General features: G+C 47.6%; 12 protein-coding genes across 12 annotated transcripts; 5 read left to right on the top strand and 7 right to left on the bottom strand.

Moving 5' to 3' along the window:
* Nucleotides 1-56: 56 nt before the first annotated feature.
* J056_004707 (N amino acid transport system protein) lies at nucleotides 57-1575 on the bottom strand (the record flags this gene model as incomplete). The annotated part of the gene is made up of 4 exons (XM_009269897.1): nucleotides 57-294; nucleotides 347-727; nucleotides 774-1200; nucleotides 1251-1575. 4 exons carry the CDS (start codon nucleotides 1573-1575, stop codon nucleotides 57-59), a joined length of 1371 nt encoding a protein of 456 aa, XP_009268172.1.
* Nucleotides 1576-2877: 1302 nt separating this feature from the next.
* J056_004706 (uncharacterized protein) lies at nucleotides 2878-5098 on the bottom strand (the record flags this gene model as incomplete). Its single annotated transcript, XM_009269896.1, has 8 exons — nucleotides 2878-3130; nucleotides 3173-3433; nucleotides 3485-4092; nucleotides 4142-4174; nucleotides 4220-4333; nucleotides 4380-4402; nucleotides 4449-4512; nucleotides 4562-5098. 8 exons carry the CDS (start codon nucleotides 5096-5098, stop codon nucleotides 2878-2880), a joined length of 1893 nt encoding a protein of 630 aa, XP_009268171.1.
* A 269-nt stretch (nucleotides 5099-5367) lies between these two features.
* On the top strand, nucleotides 5368-6117 carry J056_004705 (uncharacterized protein; the record flags this gene model as incomplete). The annotated part of the gene is made up of 1 exon (XM_009269895.1): nucleotides 5368-6117. One exon carries the CDS (start codon nucleotides 5368-5370, stop codon nucleotides 6115-6117), a length of 750 nt encoding a protein of 249 aa, XP_009268170.1.
* Nucleotides 6118-7507: 1390 nt separating this feature from the next.
* On the top strand, nucleotides 7508-10294 carry J056_004704 (uncharacterized protein; the record flags this gene model as incomplete). Its single annotated transcript, XM_009269894.1, has 6 exons — nucleotides 7508-7584; nucleotides 7638-7659; nucleotides 7697-7707; nucleotides 7754-7989; nucleotides 8116-8529; nucleotides 8577-10294. 6 exons carry the CDS (start codon nucleotides 7508-7510, stop codon nucleotides 10292-10294), a joined length of 2478 nt encoding a protein of 825 aa, XP_009268169.1.
* An 80-nt stretch (nucleotides 10295-10374) lies between these two features.
* Nucleotides 10375-11778, top strand: J056_004703 (uncharacterized protein; the record flags this gene model as incomplete). Its single annotated transcript, XM_009269893.1, has 2 exons — nucleotides 10375-10440; nucleotides 10492-11778. 2 exons carry the CDS (start codon nucleotides 10375-10377, stop codon nucleotides 11776-11778), a joined length of 1353 nt encoding a protein of 450 aa, XP_009268168.1.
* A 54-nt stretch (nucleotides 11779-11832) lies between these two features.
* Nucleotides 11833-13314, bottom strand: J056_004702 (uncharacterized protein; the record flags this gene model as incomplete). Its single annotated transcript, XM_009269892.1, has 1 exon — nucleotides 11833-13314. One exon carries the CDS (start codon nucleotides 13312-13314, stop codon nucleotides 11833-11835), a length of 1482 nt encoding a protein of 493 aa, XP_009268167.1.
* A 419-nt stretch (nucleotides 13315-13733) lies between these two features.
* Nucleotides 13734-15345, bottom strand: J056_004701 (uncharacterized protein; the record flags this gene model as incomplete). The annotated part of the gene is made up of 3 exons (XM_009269891.1): nucleotides 13734-14584; nucleotides 14635-14644; nucleotides 14755-15345. 3 exons carry the CDS (start codon nucleotides 15343-15345, stop codon nucleotides 13734-13736), a joined length of 1452 nt encoding a protein of 483 aa, XP_009268166.1.
* Nucleotides 15346-15513: 168 nt separating this feature from the next.
* On the top strand, nucleotides 15514-17050 carry J056_004700 (L-gulonolactone oxidase; the record flags this gene model as incomplete). The annotated part of the gene is made up of 2 exons (XM_009269890.1): nucleotides 15514-15819; nucleotides 15872-17050. 2 exons carry the CDS (start codon nucleotides 15514-15516, stop codon nucleotides 17048-17050), a joined length of 1485 nt encoding a protein of 494 aa, XP_009268165.1.
* A 93-nt stretch (nucleotides 17051-17143) lies between these two features.
* Nucleotides 17144-18145, bottom strand: J056_004699 (uncharacterized protein; the record flags this gene model as incomplete). The annotated part of the gene is made up of 1 exon (XM_009269889.1): nucleotides 17144-18145. The coding sequence occupies one exon, from the start codon at nucleotides 18143-18145 to the stop codon at nucleotides 17144-17146; it is 1002 nt and encodes a 333-aa protein (XP_009268164.1).
* Nucleotides 18146-18384: 239 nt separating this feature from the next.
* Nucleotides 18385-21045, bottom strand: J056_004698 (Hypoxia up-regulated protein 1; the record flags this gene model as incomplete). The annotated part of the gene is made up of 2 exons (XM_009269888.1): nucleotides 18385-20532; nucleotides 20578-21045. The coding sequence occupies 2 exons, from the start codon at nucleotides 21043-21045 to the stop codon at nucleotides 18385-18387; spliced, it is 2616 nt and encodes an 871-aa protein (XP_009268163.1).
* Nucleotides 21046-21087: 42 nt separating this feature from the next.
* J056_004697 (General transcription factor IIH subunit 3) lies at nucleotides 21088-21917 on the top strand (the record flags this gene model as incomplete). The annotated part of the gene is made up of 2 exons (XM_009269887.1): nucleotides 21088-21778; nucleotides 21829-21917. 2 exons carry the CDS (start codon nucleotides 21088-21090, stop codon nucleotides 21915-21917), a joined length of 780 nt encoding a protein of 259 aa, XP_009268162.1.
* A 90-nt stretch (nucleotides 21918-22007) lies between these two features.
* J056_004696 (putative NADPH reductase TAH18) lies at nucleotides 22008-24149 on the bottom strand (the record flags this gene model as incomplete). The annotated part of the gene is made up of 1 exon (XM_009269886.1): nucleotides 22008-24149. The coding sequence occupies one exon, from the start codon at nucleotides 24147-24149 to the stop codon at nucleotides 22008-22010; it is 2142 nt and encodes a 713-aa protein (XP_009268161.1).

The following is a 24149-nucleotide window of genomic DNA, read 5'->3' as shown; positions in this document are numbered from 1 at the left end:
TGAACATCTTCCGTATAATCTGTCATCAAAACCGCGAGAAGCTTTTTAGAAGCACCTTAAAAGCCATTATCGACGCATGAGAAAGGTGATTTAATGCTGCCGGTGTCATAGCTCTCTATAATGGATTCTACGGAAGTATAAGTGCCCAAGCCCAATAGGACAAATCCGACGATAGTGATGATAATATTGAGTGGCGCCTCCACGATGCCCCAACCGCTGAAGGACTTGCGGCGGTAGATAAAGAAATATCCAATGCCCCAGAAGACAAAACCGAACCAGCTGTCAAACAGCGAGCTGAGATGAGTGTAAGTGTGATTCATAGGCCGCTAAAAGCAATTAAACCCACCTAATTAGCGAAATGAGATCGTTGAAGAATGGAATTGCTTGTCCGATGATGTAAGCTAATATCCACAGCAGAATAATGATGACTATCCATGCAGACCATCCTTTCACGGTATGACTCCGTCTGTGTACCGAGTTGAAAGCGAATACTCTCGAAAAGACAGTCTTCGCAGTGACGAGGCAATATACACCGCCGACAATGGTTACGGTTGGTAACACAAATGCCGCAATGGTCTTTTGAAAGGCAGGTTGGAGTGATCCGTATGCAGGACTTGTCATGTCCGCCGCACCGACCTGCGAGTATATGATACCACCCGCAAGTGAGAAGAGGACAATTTCTGCAGTGATAGAGACGTAGATGGCTTTACCAAAGTCTTTTGGATTTCTAGGGTGTGTTTAGGGGGAGGCTTATAGTCGAGATGACGACTCACTTCATATCAGCCACGAAGGTCGGTATGAGAATGTGACCAACGTAGGTGTAGAGGATGTTGAGAACAGCGTTGTTGCCGTCTACAAGACCGACTCCCTCTCGGGCCCACGGCTCGACGATGATTGGCCCGCCTGAGTGGTTGGGGGGGAGATCCTGCACGCCTGAGAAGATCATTGCGAGTATAATGCAGCCGAGCATACTTCCGGAAGCTACAGCCCCGAGAAGAGACATGTGCTTCAATTCTCTGAAGAGGGAAATGAGCAGCATGAGGAGGGTGCCACAAACGGCGAACACCTGCGTGCATCTCGCACCGTCGGAGAGAGTGTTGATACTAAGGCTGAATTGGACAATATGCAATCCCATAATAGCAACGTTATTCAGTACTAATCCGATAAATGCGCACGTCCACGCCACTTTACCCCATTTACCTGATATTGTCACATTAGCTCATAATTGATGATAAAAAAATAAGACGCACCACCACCAACGAGAATAACAGCCACGTCAAGAATATCGCGTACTTCTGGAAACTTGAGGCAGAAGCGCCATAAGACGTGTTGAGTATATCCGGCAGTGAGACCAAGGATGATGGTTGCAATGGTACCACCACCATAGCCAAGACTAGCCCATGAGGAAGGCAGCGCTAGCAATGCGATGACGATGTATTCAAGCAAAAGTAAAAAACTTGCTTGTTGCCAAGAAAGAGACTTCTCTTTAATGGAGGATTCGAGGTTGCTATCAGAATCAAGCTTATGTGCTGCTGACTCTACATCCAAAGCATCTTTCTTCTCGAAAAATCCCATGATTAAGAAATTTTAATTGTGTTGACTGTGTTGTTCGTGTCGTTGCGTATTGTGATGTTGGATACGCTAATGGATTCGGCGCAAAATTCCTAAATTGGAAGGAATTAATTTGATCAATTTGAATATTTTGCTGAATTTTGAGCTTTGTAAATTAACAGTGCTTTGCCCGGTGCGCTGATGATGGAAGTTGTGAACAATCTGTCAACTCCACGTCTTCAGAGCCGTACAATGTGATCGCACCCATTTCCATTTAAAAAATTGCTTTTTATTTCATATAAGCCTATTTACATATATAATCCCTGAATATCATCACTATAATCCTCCTTTTGGAATTTGATCTAATGCGGTTAAAATCTTCACCATTATCGCCGTAATCAAATGCATGCTAACCTTAATGTAGTTTGCTAATTACGTGGATAATTCGCCATCTAAAACCTATGCCTATACGTTTTTTTGGCCTGAAATGCCGCATTTGAAAATCCTGGATAAACCTATGGTGTGAATGGCGCATGAATTGCGTGCTCAAGGGTGCAATGCGGGATTCCTAAATGTAAACAGACATCAATACAAGTGCATTTGCCTTGATTATCCTGCAGTATTGCGCCATGACCGTGGTAATAGTAACTTCTGTCATTCACGGATTACTCGGATGAGCCAGCCTATGGTTTTGATGTGATTCGTGCTCCAGAACATCCTCCAATAGACATCCAGACATCCTTCTCTGAGTCATCTGCAAGTGGCAGAATGACTCATGATTGCCTGCAGACAATCTCACTTATCGGCCCCACATAAGCTACACAAGCGGGTTTCAAAGAATCATTAAATAATAATTGGATGCTCTATCCACTTTTATCAGTTGGTACCTTCGCATGACCTGGCAATCCAAAACCGGAAGCAGTTGATATTATTGTGAGTTGTGTGACAACCTGAAGACGTATATCAGTAATAAATATCATTTGAGGAGCCTGGATATACGTTCAAAATCTCAGCAAATCCCATTTCTGTAGCTATCTAGGATGACGTCAACGTCACGCAATAGATGTTGCATTACCGGTAGAATTGAATTTTCGAGAAGCCCAGGCTATGCTAAGCAAGTTAATAAGTGAATATTCATGTATGGCAGGAGCATTAGGAGCAAAAGAATTGGATTTTCAAATAAAGTAATGTAATAAGTGTACTAGGATTTAAGGAGTGTATTAACATTGTATTCGTTGCGTACGTGTTTGCAAATATTTGAGCGAAGCGTGAGAACAATTAAGTGAATGAGCGTGGTGATATGGTTCGGTGTGACTAAAGCGCGTCTCAGCCTACCCAGTGAGCAGTAGGCGAGTCAACCATGCGCGCTTTAATATCATATCCAATCTGTTTCTGGCGAATAGCCACTGAGCGGTGGAACTTGTTGTTAGTACCTCTTATGGCGCGGTGATGGCCAAGGTTTGGCGCAAGACGCTTTCTATACTTGCCGTGACCATCTTGGTAGATCTCTCTTAGCGGCCAAAGCTCGAGGACCCACCAGCCTTTTGACAAATTGAGGTAATCATGATAAGGGCATAGCCTGAGACTTTTAGCATCATCCAAGCTAACTAAAAGCACTCACGCATCGTAGTAATCTTCGACAGCTTCTGGAAACACTCTGCGGGGGTTATCTTGTTGAGGAAGCTCCGGAAAGCCTTCTGGAGCCCCCTCAGCCGCCGGAGGGCGGCGAGTGACGTATGGGTACAATGTGTTGAGGTCGAGGCCGTAATAGTCGAGAAGATCTGTCGAAAACAAGAGCCCTGTGTCAGCCTTGAAGGCTTGTCTTAGCATGAACCTGAGTGGTATACGAGCCAAAGAATGTCTAGTATGGTTGGCAACGGCCCTATCATGACGTTAGTGGAAAAGTTACCATGATGCGTCCAGTTTTATTTACCCTCCCCCAACATCTGCATGGCAACCTGTAAAAAACACCTCTTTTACTTTAGTCTCGCTGAGATCTTCCTTATCCTGAAGCTCGAACAGCATCTCAAATTGCGCCTGAATCTCCGGATTGAATGCATCTACACTGGTATCATCCTCACCACTAGATTTCTGTGTACGTTTACGTATTTCCTTGATGTTTTTCATCACTTTAGCGCGCTTCTTCTCTACCGCCCTTTTGGGATCTTCTTCTGTGTCTTTCTGCTCCTGTATAACATCGTCCTCCTCGATCTCGTTTATGTCTCCGAATTTAGGTTTCAATTCCTCCTTTCGACGCTGCCATGGACCTATGCGTACCTCCATTTCATCAGAGCGCGTCCAGTGACCTGCCTTAAATTTGGCGCGGTGCTCATCGAGTGCTACTGCATGCGTAAAATTTTTCACGGCATTGTTCGATTTGTGGAAGGGTAGATCACGCGGAATGAACCCGATAGACGACACTGAGTCCCATGCGCCTATCCAGTGGATATTCACTTTGATTGAGAAGGTCTCTTTGAAGAGCTGACTCATCTTCCAGCCTTCATCTGAGTTGTCTTTGAACATGTGGTATGCAAATCCCACCTAATACCAATCAACCAACCAATCAATCAATCAATCAATCAAATCCCACCTGCTCTCTATTTCCCTTGGGAAGGAGTCCAACCTTTGTCAAGAAGTCAGCTCATTCGGAGTAAAACACCAATCCCACCTTCTGAAGCATTCCGGCTAAACCACGAGCTGAGTACGCACCACGAGAGAAACCGACCATGCATATCTTGTCGCCTTTGGTATAATTCTCCATTAAAAATGCATAGGCGTCGCGCTATTTCGCTGTTAGCGCTCTTTTTTACGTAATTTGAGTGTCTTACAATGTGATGACCGAGCCCGGAGCCTGGTTGAGTGTGAGCAGTAACCCAACTTGGCAAAACAGAACTCACCAATAGTCACATCACCAATTGCTGACAACCTGGTAGTGATTGGGTTCGCAGAGCGCGTAGTGGTCTGTGACATGAGTCAGTAATGTCTTGACTAGAAGCCTATGAACGCGTACATAAGTACCCAATCCAGCCTGGTAATAGACTAATTGCTTCGATGGCTCATCCTTCTTCAAGCATCTGAAAAAACGCACGACGTTAGAGTTATCGCCATCAAACTGGTCCCCAGTACCATCCAGGCAAAGAATAATAGTCCTGCCGCTGCTAGTAGACTTTGAGTCTCTCAATGCATGTATAAAGTTAGGATAGTAAGACTTCTGAAACAGACCAACTTCCTCGACGTTGTTCTGTTCGCTCGCAGGGCTGGGTGCAAATGAGCGTTTATTCTCATTGTATGTGCCTGAGGGAGATGCTGAAACGTTCCTAGTCGCGTCAATGTCGACAGTGAGCCTGTTCATGTGGTTAGTATCGGCTTCTACTTGGATTGTCTCAACATTTTCTTGAACTTCAACAGAGTCGTGGAGAGGGAGGCTGAGTGTAGATGCACTGTCGTGCTTCTGCAGCTTCTGCGACTTTTCTGTGATGTGTGTTGTATGAATTTTCTCACTGGGGAGCTCTAAATCCAGTGGTAATCTCGCAGCTGCAATTGACATTTGTTTCGGGTTTATACAAGTCTAAGGATTAACCAGATGAAAAGCATTAGCCTTACGGAATTTGCGGCATTCGCGATATTCAGGAATGTTTAAAGGTCATTCCTCAACTGAGTTTTACAGGGCAGCAAGGACTAATCCCAAAATTGTCATGAAATGAAATCTAGATGAGCAAAAATCGAATATCAGCAACTGAAAAGAAACAGCCGCTGCTTCAAATCTAATATGACATCACTCAGTCTTATCCACATCCTTCATCCCACACCACCAAGATGTCTGCTGCTTGCTGTTCAATCCCACCCGTAATCGATCAAACAAACTACCAACCAAAAGGCCAATACGAGAAGGTTGGCTACTTCAACAAGGCCTACGTTACCGGTCCAGCAGACTCAAAGACTGTGCTAGTTGGAATATACGATATCTTTGGCTACTTTAATCAGACGCTGCAAGGTGCAGATATATTAGCAGACAAGGGATATCGAGTTGTTCTTCCTGACTTCTTCCGCGGTAAACCTTTCCCTTTAGAGAAGTTTCCTCCGGGAAATGAAGCCGATCAGTCTGAGCTCGGCAAATTCTTTTCCACTGTGGCTGCACCACCAGCACGTATCCCTGAGTTGATCAACATTAGCGGTGAGTTGCGTGCTAAACATGACAAGGTTGGTCTTGTTGGCTTCTGCTGGGGTGCAGCCATCGCACTCAACGCAGCTACACAAGATGCTAAGCTGTTTGACGCTGTTGCTGTTCTCCACCCAGCCATGCTGGATGCTGGCGTGGTGGAGAAGGTGAAAACACCAATTGGATTCTTCCCATCAAAAGACGAGGATGGAAGTGAAGTGAAGAAGGTTATTGATATCCTCTCGTCAAACGAATTTAAGGAGAAAAATGCGTACCATCACTTTAACACTGAGAAGGCAATTCACGGCTTTGCTGCTGCTAGATGTAACCTCCAGGATGAGGAGGCTAAGAAGGTGTACGTCGAAGCTTACGAGCGCCTTACGACGTTCTTCAAGAACGCCATCTAATGTGAATTTATACGAATGTATGTTTACGTATGCGACTATGTCTTTCATGAAAAATATCGTACTGAGTAATGGCTCGAAGCTGATCATACACAATGTTCCATGTGTCTTTTCTCTTCACACATTATAAGCATCTTTCAATAATTCATTGATAGAACTTTGATCCGAATACTATTCTAAGTGCAATCATCTTCTCTGTGACTGCAGAAAGTGAAATGGTAAATTTTCCAGAGCGGAGCTGGGTGGCTAAAGTACGTGAAGCTCGGGTATTTTCTCCGAAAGTTGGCTGTTTGGACCGCCACACATCTGCTCATGGATAGCCTAGCGGCTTGGTCGAGGCGGCATGCTTCGATTGAATAGGGGCGTTGAATGGTTTATATAATAAATTGGATCACAAAATGTGATGTTTCACTCGAATTCAATATTCCATTTCTTTCGCGGTTTACTGTGGTGTTCTGACTTGGCTTACTCGTACACGCCAAGCAGCATTCTGTAAAGCGGAAATAGCCCAGATATATATATCCCAAGATAGCAATACACATAACTATTCCAGCTCTCTGCAGGCTGTTAATTGGCAAGAAGGTCTAGAGCAACGGGCTACCAGTAAACGATCCATACCTTGAATAATGCGAGGCTTAAGATGTTCTCAAAGTGCTGTTATCACGGCGGAAAAGATGATGTCGTATTGAGTTGGATTTAGCAAAAGCTGAACAACACAACTGCTCTCTCGGCAACAGGATGGATCTTGTGCTTTATAATCACATGCAGAAACAGTTCATTGGTTTTGGTAAGGTCATACTGCATTAGATCGACATAGATACATCTTCGATTTAGCTTTGTTGAAGCAAAGAGCTTGTCAGCACTCCCAGTCATTGTGCCAGTGGCTGTTTGTGTTTGTGCATATGCGTATGTTTTCGACTATGTCTCAGTCCATCGTGTAACGTCCGCCTCGTTGGGGGTGATTATTTTGGGTTTATCAAGTGTACCAAATCATATCCAGTACTTAAAAGTGGGTATTGAACGGCGTCTTTCTCGCAATCATATTCAAATTAATTTCACTTCAATATCAACATAAAACCAAGACACACCAATCAACACATCATAACAAAGCAAATCTTGATTGTAAGAATAACAACATAGCTGAGCGCACTTTGTATGGTAATGGAAATTACACTCGCTGCAACAGTTGCGGAGATAAAGAGCTAAGGAAGCGCCCTTGGACAGATAATGACGTTGGTCCATCAAAGAAATCCAAGGAAGCTACGGCCAATGCTCGACTGCATTTGTTTCAATGCTGATTTATAACGAATTGTATATCTTGATTTTTATTTTTTCCATTTTGTACGTCGATGACACTGAGGTTATTGCACTCACTCTGTCACTGACAGTCAAAATGAGAAATGGCGTTATTCTGCTCTTGATCGTGGCCGTGTTGTTAACTACAGCCAGTGCATTTGGTGCTGGTAATATGTACGTGGACTAGTCATCAGACTCGGAAATCTCGGAAATCTCACAGCTATCAGTCCTTCATACGCTAGTATAGAGGTAAGTATCTACCCCGATACGTCAAACCGATGCTCAGGTTAAGCAGGGGTAAGTACCTACTCCGATAAGTCAAACTGTTGCTCAGGTAATTCAGAAAGAAATTCCGGCATGGTGATATTATGGATGCACTCGCAGATCTTTATAAGAAGTCTGGTAGCGGTATTCTATCCGCTGTGACGCGTACCAAATTCACGAGCCTTGATGTCAAGCGCATCTACTTCTACGATTTTCTCCGCGATTATTCACAAGCGAATGACACAGCTGCTTTGTCCAAGATAAATAAGCAGACAATCCTCAACATCGTCATGGTCATGTCCTTCTTGGCTTTCGGTTACGCGACGGAAGAGTTTGAAGTGACCGATGAGCGCTTAGGCGTTTATCTCCCCACAGAACACATTGATAATCCAAAAGGCTGGTAGTGGTCATGTTACTTGCGTCCATCTAACCCACACACAGGCTACCCCGATGATGCGAAACAGTACGATGAACGTCTCAGAGGACCTGTTCAACAAATTGAATTGGAAATTGATCCGCGCACTGGCATGAAGAACTACATCGCTAATGAGAGCGTTTGTGATACTTCCACTGCCCTCGTTCGTGAACGCTTACGTCTCTGCATCGAGTATGGAAGAAGGTATAAGAACTCTAAAAACAGCAAAGATGAGTTCGAAGCGTTTCGTTGGCTCGGTACAAGCTGCCATACATTAGCTGACTTTTCTGCGCACTCCAATTTTGCTGAAATCTACCTTTACAAACTTGGGCTTACCGATGTGTTTCCACATGTTGGTGAAAATGTAAGAATACGTGCTCCTAGCGGCGAAAACGTACCCCCAATAGTAACAGGATCATTTGGTGGTATGGATTTCATGGGTGGGTGGCTTCTAATAGCTTGCCAGCCCAACTCAGACACCCACCAGCCAGTGTATTAGGTGAAGCTGGTGACAAGCTTACCTCAGCATCCGTCTCAGATCTTCATAATGAAGTGAATCGTTCTACTACAAAGTCACGCGGTCAGCCAGGAAGTGGGGGAAATTCAATCATCGACACACTCAGGGACCTCATCTTCCAATTAGACGGAGTTAGCTCTAAGGTTCCACTCACTAGGAGTACCACAGATAGCAACAGTGGCGGTGGACAACGCTCACTCAACAGAGAATTCGAGGACGTCAGCAACCTCCGCTCGACGTCGAGATCCCCTGATCAAATGAGCCCCCAGGAACAATACGCTGTTCTATGGCAGATACTGTGTTTCCGAGACAGAGTGTCAAAGACAATCGAAGTGACAATAGATAAAATTCCAGGTTTGAGCGCGTTAGTAGAAAAGATATCCAACTCGATCGCCGTCTTTATTTACTCCACTCTCGAGCCATTCATTGATCCTCTTATCAAGCAGGCCAAGAGCTCGATTGGTAAGGGTTCAGAAGAGCTTTTAGCAACAAAAAACCAATTGGAGGTATACACTGATCCAAACTGTTCAGATCCAACGCACACTGGTCTCGCCAAGGACCATTTCGATCACCTTCTGAACAACCCTTGCGGGAACTTGGCTCAAATTGCAGTTAGCCAAACGACCAAGAGAATTGTTGAAGCTTGGGGCAACCAGGAAAATCCTGACAGTATAATCGACGAGATTCTGGAAGTAATACATCACCCATACTTCGCTAATGAGGATAGCAAGATACAGACGAAGATGGGCGAGTTCATGAAGAAGTGGGTCAAGGCACAAGGGCCCAAGATAGACCAAATTGAGCGTGCTTTGAACAAACAGAGCTGCATGGACTCATCCAACAAGGTTCATACACATGTCCAAACGGTTAATGATCCATACGGCAATAGTCAGGAGGGAGTTAATGAGTTTACGAGCGGAGGATTATGGGGGCTGATCAACACAAATGCCTCGCCCGCAAATGCCGGCGGTGGAGATGCTGAGGGTCGTGGTGGCGGTGGGAATCAAGGTGGCAGTGGACAGGGCGATGGCGGTGGTGGCAAGAATTCCTCATTGCTTAGTTCGATAGCTAATTTGGGTATAGGAGCAATGAAAAATGACAGCGGTGGGGGCAAGAAGGATAATGACAGCAAACAGCCAGCGCCACCACCACCGACGCATTCGAGACCATCAACATCAACACCATCATTGCAGCACTCACACTCACACTCACACTCTCCATACCCACCAGCTGCGTATCATGGACGACACGTCACGAAACCACCCACCCCACCTGGGCGCCACACGCCCTACATGCCATACGCCGAGCCCCCACCTATGCCCGACCCAGGATATATGCCGGGACCGGGTGCATACTCAAGCCCACCGCCAATGGGGATGCCTGGTATGGGAATGGGTATGCCTGGTGGTGGACCGGGTGGGCATGTGCCATATGGCCAGCCACCGAAACCTGGAATGTATAATCCACCGCCAATGCCTATGCAAGGACCACCTATGCCGTCAGCAATGCCACCACCGATGCCGCCTCCAATGGAAATGCCTTCCCATGGTAGGTATGGTGTATATCCTGGTTATGGTGGTTATCAAGGGCATCCGGAGCATTCAGTGCACCCTTATCAACCACCACCAAGACCACCGCAAGGATACCCAGGCGGTTACCCAGGCTATCCAGGTGGTGGATGGCATTAGCTTATGTACCTCTGACTTTTATGAATGTTTATGAATCTTATCTTGTTATCAATCTTCAACCGACTCGGCCATCATCAGACATGGACACGCGGTCCAAACCACGTAAACCCTGCAAATCAGGGCAGTCTGATAAAGATGTAGAAAAAGTGTGTACCTGTGCTGTTTGCGTGAATCACTTATTCACTCGTGTATATCAGAAAGGTATGGCCAGCCTATCCACAAAAAAAGCGCACAAATGGCACAAGGATCCTCTAAAAAGACTCCCCAACGAGCTCATCGAACTTGTCTTCGGATATCTCTGCCACGAGAATAACGGCCCCAGTGCAGCCCACAACGGCAAGCTGGTGAACAGAGCATGGTATCGCGCGATAAATACAAATTACGTATACGTCAACACGTTCATATCCACAGATGAAAACGTAGGCAAAGTGAGCTTCGACGCGAATATGTCGAATCTACGCGGCAGATTCCAAAGCCACATTGAGCGGTGCGGGTATATAAGAAGTGTGAAGCTGTGTATACGCGCGTACAATAGGATGTTCTTGAAGGGATTCTTCTTTCAGCTGCTCGACGTCTCGCCAAACCGTCCATTTGAGCTGATTGAGGTGAATTACTACGGAGGCCCATTCAACAGCGAAAAAAAGGGTTTCATACTCACCCTCACTGAGTCTCTATTTGGTTTGACATGTAAGAAACTGAGGATGCGCAATTACTCGCAGCTTATCGGATTGAATGAGGCGGAAGTGTACCACCTCACTACCTTCCCAAGCGATCTACACCTCCTCAATTGGAGGCTGAAAGGCGACGCAGATACCATCATGTCCACCCTCTCCCACAACCTGCAGCTGGAGGGTAAAGACGTCGCGATGGAGCATACAACGATACCAGGGGCGCCGTACTTGCAGCCGACACGCACAGCAGTTGTAGAATCCCGCAACAGGTCAGCCGTCACATTTAGCTGTCTCATCCAGTGTCCCGAGCTGTATACGATCAAGATGAAAAACAGCAGCTTCGCTATGGACAGAGCGACCCTCAAGTGGTTTCGAGATAACCGGGCATTCGCAAATCAGCTGAATGTGCGCAAACTGCGGGTCGTATTTCTCGATAGTGTTTGCAACGTTTCGTGGTTTTTGGGTATGCTCCGATCACAGGAGTTGCACCAAATCTCAATCGAGAATTGCACATTTGGGTTTCCACTGCAGTGTAACGAAGGCTGTTTGAGGAATGTTACCCACCTCACTCTAACTAGATGCACTTACGAGCAGACTAACACGGTCGACAACAGACCACGCGATAACACTTCATCGCTATACGACGATATGGAGAGGAGCATCACTTACCAGCCTGCAATACTCGACGGCGAACTGCTGCTCAAATCACTTCCTAAATTAGAAAGTCTTGTTGTTAAATCATCCAAGTCTTTCAGTGATCCCATTATAGCTGTTATTCACAAATTCACGATCAAGCATGTTGTTTTAGAATAATGTATATTAAGTAATTAAGATATCCTAGAAATAACTACAATGGTTGCAATGAAATTAAGAATGACGGGTATTGGATGTAATGCTATGCCACATGCTCCTCTCCTGCGCTACATGCTGCTCAAGCATACCTCTCAATCTAGTCACAGAGTATTGATCGGTGGTGGTAGGTGAAGAAGTAGGGCGATGTTTGATAGAATGGATTGGGGTGGTGGGAGAAGGCAGAGTTTCTGAGCGCATCCTCGTCAGTTTTGGTGCATCTTTCAGTCTACTTGGGACATTTCGAGTGAAAGAATTTGATAAAATGGCGGTGGATTGTGGTAAGGGGGGTATGGGGGGTGGAGGTAGGTATGGTGGGTGTTCAGAGGGCAGAGTCGTTGTGTCTGGTGGGAGCTTATGGCTGTTGTGTTTGTCTTGCTTTTGAGACTGCACCTCAGACTGTTTTTCAGACTTTTCCTGTGCCTTTTTCTGCTCCTGCAAACAACCCAGCTTGCTTTCAATTTGTCGATGAGTCGATTGCCTTAACTCGAGAGCTGGTGGTCTGTTGCGTCGATCGATCGCACTCGTTTTGAGAGCGGGAGTAGGAGTTTGAGTGGGACTGTGACTTCTACTATGACTAGGTATTGGAGCATGTATTTCATTAAATATAGAGCGTTCGGGTTTTTTAGCAGAGCTTGAGCATGAGTAAGATTGTGTCTTCGCACGCGGTGCCTCCTTCATCGGCACAGGTGGGGGTGTAGGCGAATCCAACACCTCGCTGTCCTGGTCGCTGAGGAGAGGAGTAGAGAGAGACTTGTGGATAGTGGGAGTGCCGTGTATGCGCTGCTGCGGTATTTTTAAGTGAGTAACTTGTACGCCCATTTGTGGTTTGTGTGTTGATTTGGGAGGGGATGATAATAGCGATGATGTGCGTGTTGTAGGTGTGGGAGTGTGTTTTAATGACTTGGTCGATCTAGCCGATTTTGCCGATTTTGCCGATTTGTATGAATAATTCGAATCACCCGCTTTAGTACTATGCCTAGTACCACCGCTCAAAGACTTGGATGGGTCTGTGTTTAGAAAATTGTTAGGTGTTGTGTCACCGAAACTGGCATTAATGGCTTGATATAGTATGTCGTGTCTGAAATCGACACTGCCCTTTGCGTGGTCTGTCTTTGTCTTTGCGTCTTCTGCGTCTTCTGAGTCTTCTGCATCTTCCAAACTTATTAAATGGTCTGTAGATGCACTCTGTGGTCTAATTCTCAGCATGAGGTCTTGAGTGGAGATAGGCTGTACGTTGTTCAGCTTGTCCAAGATACTGCCTTGAGTGGTATTTGTGTGGCGTGGGGTATGTGCGGTGTTTATCGTGTTTCTAGTCGGCATCAATCGGGGGCTATCGACGTGTGAATCAATCTCGTATGACTGCAGGTGGAGATCTGCAATGCACTCGCGGTAGGAGCGGATAAAGTGGGGTGAGTAATCAACATTTATAACCAAATTAGAGGGTTGCGCTTTAGATTCCGCGGAGATAAAACTCCGGGAATCGCTAGTGATGCTCATGGTGGTAATAGTACAAGGTATAAAGGAATAAATATTATTGGGTTTCTATAAAGCGCTTTGTTAGCTGGATTGGATGAGTAATTACTATTTACCCCACTGCTGCCTATCCATTGGGCATTGACCTTTACTCGATTCAAGTGAGAGCCATTTGAGTATACAGTGCATGTGGAATGAGTGGTTACACTTCCCCCAGACTAATTTACGCGTTAACAACGCGTTTTCTAATCGCTGCACTTTAACTCACTCAACGGACAATCATCTCCAGGTAGACTGCAATTCGGACAAGAGTTATCAAGGTAATTCTGGCATATCCCACAGAGATCGTCTGTATCACACCCATTCCACTTCCAATGACTAAATGCTCTCCATTGATTGATTGTCACCCGCATCACTGTCTTTGTAAAAGGTATAATATTTATTCATATTTCATCCAAATAGTCTTTGTAGTCGTTGAGCGTATTTGTATCGTCTTCATTTCCGTTATATCTATTCTCTTCTGCTGCTGCTTCTCCTTCTGCTTCTGCTTCTGGGAATGGTGGTATAGCTACCCACGTGTATTGCCAAGGTATCGATGGCGTCGTTGTTGTTGGTGGTATCGTTGTTGATAGCATTGATGACGCCATTGATGATTTCAAGTTCAAGTCATTACCAAACTCACCATCGTAATATCCCATTGGTATCCTTCCCGGATGTATACTTGAAGATGGTCCTTGCAACACAATGTCTTCCTCGTCAACATCGCTATAAACTGGGATATAGTCCCTCTTCTTCCCTCCTCTCCTCTCACTCCTCTCCTTCTTCCTTTCCTGCCACATACTCGCCGCCAATTTAAATCTAGTTTGATATGGCGTGTCTGACTGAATTTCCTTGAGCTGTGCCAGTGTACTCTGCATATGTCTATTATACTCGCTGTTAGCTCTCGGTACGTTGCTGTGCATGTAATGTCCTGCCTCTGCCTCTGCCTCCAGTCTGGCGCTATACTCTACTGACTGTGCAAGATGAATAAGAATGACTCCCATATCACGCTGAGCTCCCTCCCATGTCCTCTCCTGAATGAGTTGCTTCGAGAGTGCACCAACAGGTGTCTTCGTTTTGGTGGATATATCCACAGCTGTCATCTCCATCCTCTGCGTCCAAAGACGGGCAGACGCTTTAAATCTGTGCCCATAGCTCACACTCCCGTGGCTCTGCTTGAGTGATTGCAGGACGTGTTTCATGAATAGATTATACGCCGAAAGCTTCCGTGTGGTATCTTTATTCTTTTGTTTTGCTGCATGGTGCTTGTAATTATCTTGCTTTCTTTTAAGTGCGTTTACTTACGCATTATCTGCTATCGCCCATCAGCGCAGGTGAAAAACGAATGGGTATTGGGTATAGGATATTATAAACATTAATACAGAAACTGCTATAGAATACACTAACAACCCACTAAACACCCACTCTTGCCTTCTTTACCTGCTGCTGTATCCCTTTGATCCCCCTGACAGTATCCAACTCCAACCTTACAGTCGCCTCCTTGAGATTCTCCTCTTCTTGTTCGATGAATTCCTCACTACGAACATATTTCCTAACCTTCCAGAGTCCTTCTGCGAGTGAAATTTTGCTTTGAGACGGTGTATCTGGCTGTTCTTTGTCTAGTCTGTCCACGATTTGGTTCATATGAGTTTCGTAATCCCAATCAGCCAGACTGAGCCCATCTTTCGGATCCACACTTGTCCTCATGTTCACCAGAGCATACTGATCCAGTCTGCGTCTCAAATCACGGATGAAACTATCGAAATTGTTTTGTATATCTTCCCAAGCTATTTGCTGTAGCTCTATCGTAGTCTTTGTCGAGCGCGGGTACTGGTTTACCGTCTCCCCCAGCTTCTCTCTCCACGCCTGGTTGCAGACCTTGGAACGCAACGTGTAGGGCACACTAACCTCATGTGTATCCTTCAATGCCTTCAAGACTGGCTGTATGTAAGCGTGGTACGCTGTTATTCTGCGCCTGTGCCGCGCTATTTCCGAGTCTTGGGCGTGGTGTGCCATGGATGTGGTGGTATGAGTTGCGACAAGTCGTGCGGTAACTCGTACAATAACTTGTATGTACTCCTTGCTAGTCTTTTGTTTTAAAAAAAGAGTGAATTTTTGTTTTAGTTACTATCACGAAAACACCCGATGTCTTCGTCGTTCAGTGCATCATCGGTGGCGATAGCGATGGCGATGCAGGAAATTATGGTATTGAGCGACTTGAAGAAAATTTCAGATGAGCAACTAGAGCACCGAATCAGCGCTTTCCAAGGTACTCCCACACACAAGCTACAAAACTGGGCAAGGACATTCGAAGCGACGCCTGAGCGGATATACACGCCGCACACGATCGCCGACACGCAGCTCATCGTAGAAGCAGCCCGCAGGGCAAGGGTGCGAGTGCGAGCCATGGGCGTGTGGCACTCGCCCTCTGACCTAGCATGCAGCGAGGGTTGGATAGTAATAATGTCGGGAATAGCAGGTGTGATAAGTGTGCGTCAAGTGCTTTTCATATGATACTTTCTCACTCTGCACTCCTCTACAGATAGACAAAGAAGACCGCACGATCACCACCCACTCAGGCACATTGTTGAGGGATATCAATCAGGCACTCGACGTTAACAACCTTGCCATGCCGATCCTCGGGTCTATTTCCGATCAGACTATAGCTGGCTGCCTTGCGACAGCCACGCACGGCAGCGGGATCGACCACCACTGCATGTCATCGTACGTCCACTCCCTCTCTATCCTCGTAGCTAGTGGTGAGGTGCTAGAGTGCTCACGCACACTCCACCCACACCTCTTCAACGCTACGTTGTGCTCCCTCGGCGCGACAGGCATCATTCTCAGCGTGGTGCTGAGCGTGGAGGAGAAATTCAACCTGCATCAAGTCACAACGGCAATGTCGTTCGACGAGTACACCAGCAGTCCCTCTTCCTGGCTCGACCGGTGGCGCACTGCGCCCTATGTTAAGGCGTTCTGGCTGCCCCAGACGGGAGGAGTTAGTCTGATGCAGTCGTATAAAGCCGCACAAAACACTGAAAAATACCAACCGCAAGCGCCTGTCTCTAGCACACTCTTTAGCTTTCTTCTCCAGCCACTGCTGCTGGTGAAGCGGTACGTGCCCGCTATCGCTCCCCTTCTCAGCCACCTGGCGTGGCGGTGTGTGTTTGGACAGCACCAACAGCGCACAGACACCTCGTGCAACATTTTCAACATGGACTGCGGTCTTTTGCAATACACTACCGAATGGTCTGTGCCTCTGTCTCAGGCTTACGAGTGTATGTTGGAGCTCAATGAATGGCTGGTGGATGAGAATGACGTTGATTTTCCACTCGAAGTGCGCATTTCGAAGGCTGACGATATCTTACTTTCCCCTGCTAACAAACACGTGGGCAATCAAGTAGAAACTCACTTCATGTGGATTGGCCTGATCAAATACAAACCATTCAATTGTCGTGTACGCTATAGAAGGATATTCAGAACCTTCGAAGATATCCTCCGTAAATATAACGGTAGAGCGCATTGGGCTAAGCATTCCACACAAACACCTCAAGAAGTTGGTGAAAAGTACAGCGGGCTGCCCAAGTTCATGGAAATTATCCACAAGTATGACGAGCATGGCATTTTCCTCAACCCCTTCATTGATCGCCATTTGATCTGCGAGAAAGGGGACACCTATAGACATTTCAAGACTCATCAAGTCGAAGCATTTGGATTTTGATACTAATTTTAACTACCAACACAACTCTTATTTGCACACTGCGATTGATATATTTCATGCATACTTCAGTAACAATACAAACCACTGTCATACCTAAAGTGAACTCTTTCCGAAACCAACACCCTTGACAATGGAAGCGTCTAATTCAGGGAGAGCCTCTTGAAGGAGACCCTTCTCGTAGTCGCTGAGTGGACCAACAGGGAGAACTTTCTCAACACCGCTCTTACCGAGCTGGAGGGAAACGGAGAAGTAAGAGACATCCTTTCCAATGTCATTCTTGATGGCGTCACCACCTGGCAACTCAGGGAGGTATACGTAAGCTTGGATGACGCTAGGTTTATCAGCGTAGACGGAGCTAACGACAGCGTTCAAAAACTTAGAACCAGCGTATGCCATTGAAAGGGTCGCTGAACCAGCACCATCTTTAGCCTTAACAACTTCGTCACCACCGAATTGAATTCTGTTGACGAGAGTGTTGAGTTTGTCGCCGGAGATATCGACCTTTGGCTGAGACTGGCTGATAACAGGTATGATAGTTTTGCCTGAGTGACCACCGATAACAGGGATAGTGTATTGAGGAGCCTCGTTAGGCTTACCGAGGACCTCAGCGACGAACTTGGATGATCTAACGATATCGAGGGTGGTGACACCGAAGACCTTGCGAGCGTTAAAGACGCCCTTTGCTTTGAGAGTCTCAACAAAGACAGGAACGGTGGAGTTGACAGGGTTTGATACGACACCGACGATGGCATCTGGAGCGTAATCGGCAATACCAGTGGCCAAATCACGGCAAATAGATGCGTTGATCTTGAAGAGGTCATCACGAGTCATCCCAGGCTTACGTGGAACACCTGCAGGTATAATGACGACATTTGCACCGGTGAGAGCGTGCTTCAAACCATCATTCTCCTTAGTGTAGCCCTTTACAACAGCTGTGCCGTCCAAGTGGGATAAATCGGCAGCGACACCGTGTACTGATGGGACAACATCAAACAGAGAGACTTCACCGATATGTGGGTTTTGCGCAGTGAGGAGGGATAATGGCTGACCAATTCCACCGCCTGCACCACAGATAGCTGCTTTAATTAAAACCATTTTTTCTTATTTCGTGTTGGTTGTTGAGGTGAGAGTGCGTTTAGAGCAATTTAAACCCAACGCGGATTTATTATAATCACACGATCCCCAATAATTTCGGATGTTTGTCACCGCTAGCAGCTGCTGTGTGTTACTCATTCACTTCATTCACCAAACATCTCGCCAGCTGCGGTATCTATCACATGCCAACCCACGTCAACTGATAATGAAATCTAAAATTAAATAAATGCATCTCTCTTTTATAGTTCATCGTGGCTGTGGTGGTTTTTCTCTGTCTCACCTGACTCACTTGACTTGCTTTTGTTTGGTGGTGTTGGAGTGCCTGGTGTGTCTTGAGTACCTGAAGAGTTGTCTGAATGAGTGCCTGAGGAGCTGGCTTCAGATGCAGGTGCAGATGTTGTGCTCTGGCTGCTCTCCGTAGCACTCTCTGTAACACTCTCCTCAGCCTTCCTTGGCAGCCTCTCAGTCAATTCCATAAAGAAATCCTGTACACTCCTCCCAGCGACTTCCAACTCAGTCGCCGTATATGCCCCTTCTTCCCATGGTTTTGCCTCTCCATCCTTGCGCATCAGCGGCCTGAGCCAGTTCTCGGTCTGGAAGAGGTGAGCCTCGAATTCGTCGACCTCTTTGAATGAATATCTCGACTCATCCGTGGTTGTCAAGTTCTTTCTCGCCTCCTTGAGGAAAGTCCTACCTGCAAACAATGCCTTCTGGAGGTCACCTAAAGCAGCTGCCTTCACCTGCCCATTCCTAATACGTTCCTTAACTGGTTGTTCGATGGCTCCAATCTTAGTCGCCTCCTTCTGAATCTGCTCCAGTGTAGCTGACCATCCCTCCTCATCGAGCCATGTGAGTGCTGTTGCGTGTGCACTTTCCAGCGCTCGCATTTCCTCTGGCAGCGTGGCGTTATGGAACGCGTCATATTTCCCGTCTACGTTCTCTATCAATGCCTTCAACATATACAGCTTACTTTCAAAGCCATTGAATGTCTCCTCGCGAAGCCCTTCCATTGCCTCTGCGTAGTTGAGCGCCATCAGCTTGTTCATAGACTCCCCCTTCAGGTCCACCGTCATCGGCTGAAGCGAGGCTGGAAGACTTGAGAGCGTCAACTTGATCCTCTTTTCTTGTGCGTGTGGGGGTGTAGGTGTTGTGCTGTCTGTAGTAGTGCCGTTTTCATTCTTTTCTTCTCCTTTTGCTCCACCTGCTCCCACGCTAAACCATTCTTTCAGCTTGCCTGTGAGACCGTCGTGCGAAGCTGGAGCAGGTACAACGAGCTCGGCAGCGGTAGGAAGAACGAGCGAGAATGACGTGTGTTCCACACCTATATCCACTCTCACATTCGCAGCAGCAGCTTCTTCATAGCTGAGGTTCATTTCGGCGAGCGCTCCATCCACACCCGTCACATTAAGCTGCATGTAAGCAGCCTGTTGGTCGTGTGGAATGGAGTCTGCGGTGTATTTTACCACCACTGTCGCATCTCTAGGTGGGAGAGAGATGGTATTGTTGGTTGGGAGAGAAGCGCCCTCCTTCCAAAGCAGAGTGCCATGCTCACTCACGTCCATTCCCACACCCTCCATTGAGTACACGCTAGCCTCGTGTACTGTGAGAGGTTTAGTTCTGAACGATTTACTGAATGTAGCGCCGTAGAAAGCAGCACCCAAGACAGCACTCTCATCTGCATTAACAGATGTGCTAATTTTGTCATCGCCCACAAACGCTCTGACTTGCGATTGAATGATAGGGATGCGAGAGGCACCACCGGTAAGAATAACAGCGTCAACACCATCAATACCCCTACCAGTCTTAGCGAGTACTTCAGAAATTGGCGCCGACCACCTCATTTGGTAGTCTTCGATAGCTGCCTTGAACTGCTCCCTACTCACTGTGCTCTTAAAATCAAGCTCATCGTGCAGACCTTCGATTGTCGCCTGGGATTCTGAATTGGCGGAGAGTATATGCTTGACGCGATTAGCCTCCACAAGAAGCTTGTTCCATGCACGTGCATTGCCTCGCCAGCTTTGGTCGAGGTTGTGCTGCTGCTCGAAGGCGTCTGCGAGGATATCGCGCAGACGGTGATCAAGGTCAACACCACCAACGCTGTCATCGTATGCAGTGCCAATAACGTTGATTTCGGTAGTGTTCTGCTTGCTGCCGAAGCGCTTCTTGGGTGGAGAGTGGGAGGATATTTCAACGAAAGTTGCGCTAAGTGAGGACGCGCCTGCGTCGTATATAACGTACGAAGCTGGAGTAGAGTCAAACGAACGGGTCATTGCGTAGTTGACGGCGACAGCAGTGCCATCATTGATAAGAGCGATTGGCTGGAGAGCTGCCAAATTGACTGCGTCCAACACAGCCTGTCTTTCGTAGGTAGAGAAGTAAGGCGGGAGCTGTGAAAGAAGTTAGAGAAAGTGTACAACACATTAGCTACCCACAGTCAATACGACATCCTTTATAGTCTCACCACTTTGCATCTGAGCGAGCTGTCTGGCGTAGTGGAATTGCATAGCCAGGAGTTCTTCGATCGCATACGCGTCTTTATGCGAGTGCAGCTGGAGCGTGCCTCTGTCAGTGACGCTGTTGTCTACTGCGGGGAATATCGCTTCCCAACGCTGTGTGCTGTCAGCCTCAGCAGTCTTCCCAATGAGCATTTTGAGATGAGGATAGCTGGTGTCTGGATTTTTGTTGCTGTTCTGGAGTGCCTGCTTACCGAAGAGTCTGTCATCGCCCTTAAAGCCAACAGTCGACTGCAGCTTCCGTGAGCTGTCTTTATCGAGGACGACGTCGAGATTCCCGCTGCCGATGAGACCAATCTTTAGCGAGTCGCTGCCGAGGTCGATGCTGAGGATGCTCGTGGCATAGACGGTATAAATCAGTGCCAGAATTAATGCCCAAATTCTCATCTCTCGCGTATTCCGGGTGTTGGACGTTGCTCCGTAACAGCGATGGCGACCACGTCAAACCATCTGAGCGTGGTCCTTGAGTTGAAAAATAAAAATGTTTCTCTATCTTCGTTGAAGCAGCTGCTCGTATTTATTAATTTGCATTTAAGTAATTCCGACTTGAATTCAGCCTCGGTGCACCTCAATAATAAGATTCTTTTCGATACGCACGAAGATGACGCAAACTTCAGCCAGCTCTCTGAGGTGTTTGTGGAGTGTGTGCGGGATTTCTATCGCACGGATAAACCCGTCAAAGCCACGCTAGCCACCACTCTCGCCCAGTCGCTCTGCCACATCAACCGGAAGCTAAACGAAGCCAGCGCCAGCTCAGACTCCCCCCACTCCTTCCGCATTCTCGTAATCACTACCTCCGATGATGTCCCTTCACACTACGTCAGCCTCATGAACTCGATTTTTGCTGCACAAAAAGCTAAGATACTCGTCGACGTGTGCGAGCTGTATAACAGCAACACCATCTTCCTTCAACAGGCAGCGCATCTCACCGGCGGTAACTACATACAAGTCAAGTACATTGATAGCCTCATCCAGTATCTCATCATGGCTTTCCTCCCAAACCACGCCCTCAGGCATAAGCTCGTCCAGCCACGCTCTGACAAGGTCGATTTCAGAGCTGCCTGTTTCTGCCATAAGCGTATCGTGGATATGGCTTACATCTGCTCTGTCTGTCTTAGTAGTGGGTCGTGCTTGAAAATTTTCTTTGTCTTGCTAATCCACCTTGACCAGTTTTCTGCCATCCCCCACAACGCTGCTCGACATGTGACAGTCCGTTCCCTGTGCATACGCTAACTAAATTTGGAGCTCACGGTATGTAATTATGTGACTATGTATCTATCTATAAATTGCAATGCATGTACTTTTATCCTTTTCATCTACCGACGCATCTTTAACCAATATTTCTCTTTCTACCAACACTCCTCCACAATCCTCCCAATGCTTTCGAAATACTCCACTTTTCTCATCGCGGTGTTCTCATCCACCCCTTCGAGCCTCTCGATGATACTAGCGACAGCTTTTCTAACTCCCTTGGGCATCTGTCCCGAGCTGCCACTAATGAAAAGATATCCGCTGCGCTCCACGAGCCAATTATAGACGCGTTTTCCATCCTGTTGGAGGAGGTGCTGAACGTATTCCTTGTTACCGTGAACGTCATCGCGAGAGTGCGCCACGCGGTAATGGAGCCGTCCAGCCCTAGCGAGCGACTGCATCTCATCTGCATACAATTCGTCCATTCCACTGCATCTGCAACCGAAATAGAGAGCGGTGTTTTGTGCGCTTGGTTGGGTGTGAATGTCACGCTCACGTTCTTGCACCAGTGCGCGCATCGGCGCCACACCAGTACCAGGCCCGACGAGGAGAAGGGGAGGTGTGTGTGTCAAGTTATTATCAGCGTGCTCATCCGCATCCTCATGCCCATTCACACGCCGCGGTGCCCTAATAGTCCCCTCCTCCACGCCCACATGCACCTCGTCGCCCTGCTTCAGACTCTCCAACCAAGCGCTGCAAATTCCCATGCGCGGCCTTGCCAGTTTAGTCTTGTACCTGACGAGAGCGATACAGAGCTGCAGCTGGTTTGAGGCGTGAGCGTGTGAATGTGACTTTTTGCTCCCCGCTATGCTAAACTTGCGCGGGCGGAGAAGAGGGAAGACGTCGAGGGCATACCGGGGCGGGATGCGAACAGACTTGAAGTCATCGAGCACTTCCGGGGCAGTACGGCGCACACGTGCGCAATACTCGTACAGCTCATCGGCGCCTTGTGCGCTGGTGAACTCACGTAGACGCTCCCTCTCCACGTCGCTACTGGTGAAGTGTGCCAAGTACTCAAAGAACGTCGTTCGTGGTACCGCGTAGGGCGATAAGTGGTATGTGAGTAGATGGCGCAGTGTGGTGGGTGTGTGGGTGTATCGTTGCAGGGGGCTTGGGAGGTGGGTAGTGTGAGTTTGAGTATCGTGATTTGCGTTATCAGAGTGACTAGACTGCCTGTCACAAAGCAGCAATAACTCATCCGCACATTCCTCCCACCCTAATTGGCGCACGAGGTTGGATATCGCGCTGGGTTCGTTGCGCGGCTGCAACACAGCTACATCACCGGCGCGGAAGGGGGGCAGAGTGGGTGGGGTGTTTAGTACTAGATGGCGTACATCCTGCCACCATGACGGGGATGTGAGACGCGTGCTGCTGTCAAGTGTGCAGGTGTAAGGCGTGCTAGGATTATTTGGTGGTGTGTTGGTGTTGTTCGTGGTGTTGCTAGAGCTGCTATTCTTACTACCACTCCCACTCCCGCTCCCATTCAGCCACTCCATCTTGACGCGCGGTGGGGGGAGGTAATCGTCATCCAACTTATCCACGCCTTTGGGGAGGGGAAGGAGGTGATTGAGGTTGTTGAAGAGAACGCCGGACCACGGCAGAAAGACACCATCATATCCCATGTAATGTCTCTCATCGCCATCGCCTCTGCCGACGACGCGCTGCGCACCGAGACTATCGAGCCGACGATCGAGCGATTTAGCGGCCCAGTTGAAACGCGCATACGAGGAGTCGCCCAGCCCAAACACCCCATATACCAGCCCATCCAGCAAATCCGACGGTAGACGTGAATTGAGCAGCTGCCGCCACAGACTGCGAAAAGTGGGGTTGTGCTCTCCGTTGCCAGTCGTTGAGAGCACGAAGAGAATTATCGGCGCTGTGAGGAGAGTATTGATGTCGAACTCATCCGCTTCGCAAACCCTCACTTCCCATCGCCACCGCTCACCTAGTCGCCCTAATCGCTCTGCTACGTCTTGCGCATTGCCGGTTTCTGTCGAGTAGACTATCGTGAGTGGACGCTGGGTGGAGTTACTGTTGTTTGCGTTGTTGCTGGTGTTATTATCGTTGTTGTTCTCGCCGTTGTTGTCGCCATCTCCACCGTCACATCCATCTCTGTCGAAATGGCCAGTTATCTCGCTATCGTCCACCCTCATCCCTGCCATTCGGCCAGTAGCGTCGATCTCCGCTCGCTTGTCCATCTCCGAGCCCATCTCCGCGACTCCGTTTATCTGATTAGACAT

The sequence above is a fragment of the Wallemia ichthyophaga genome (assembly GCF_000400465.1).
Source record: "Wallemia ichthyophaga EXF-994 unplaced genomic scaffold scaffold9, whole genome shotgun sequence".
NCBI classification, from domain to species: Eukaryota; Fungi; Basidiomycota; class Wallemiomycetes; order Wallemiales; family Wallemiaceae; genus Wallemia; species Wallemia ichthyophaga.
Note: the sequence above shows the minus strand (reverse complement) of the source record. Positions and strands in the feature narration are given on the sequence as shown.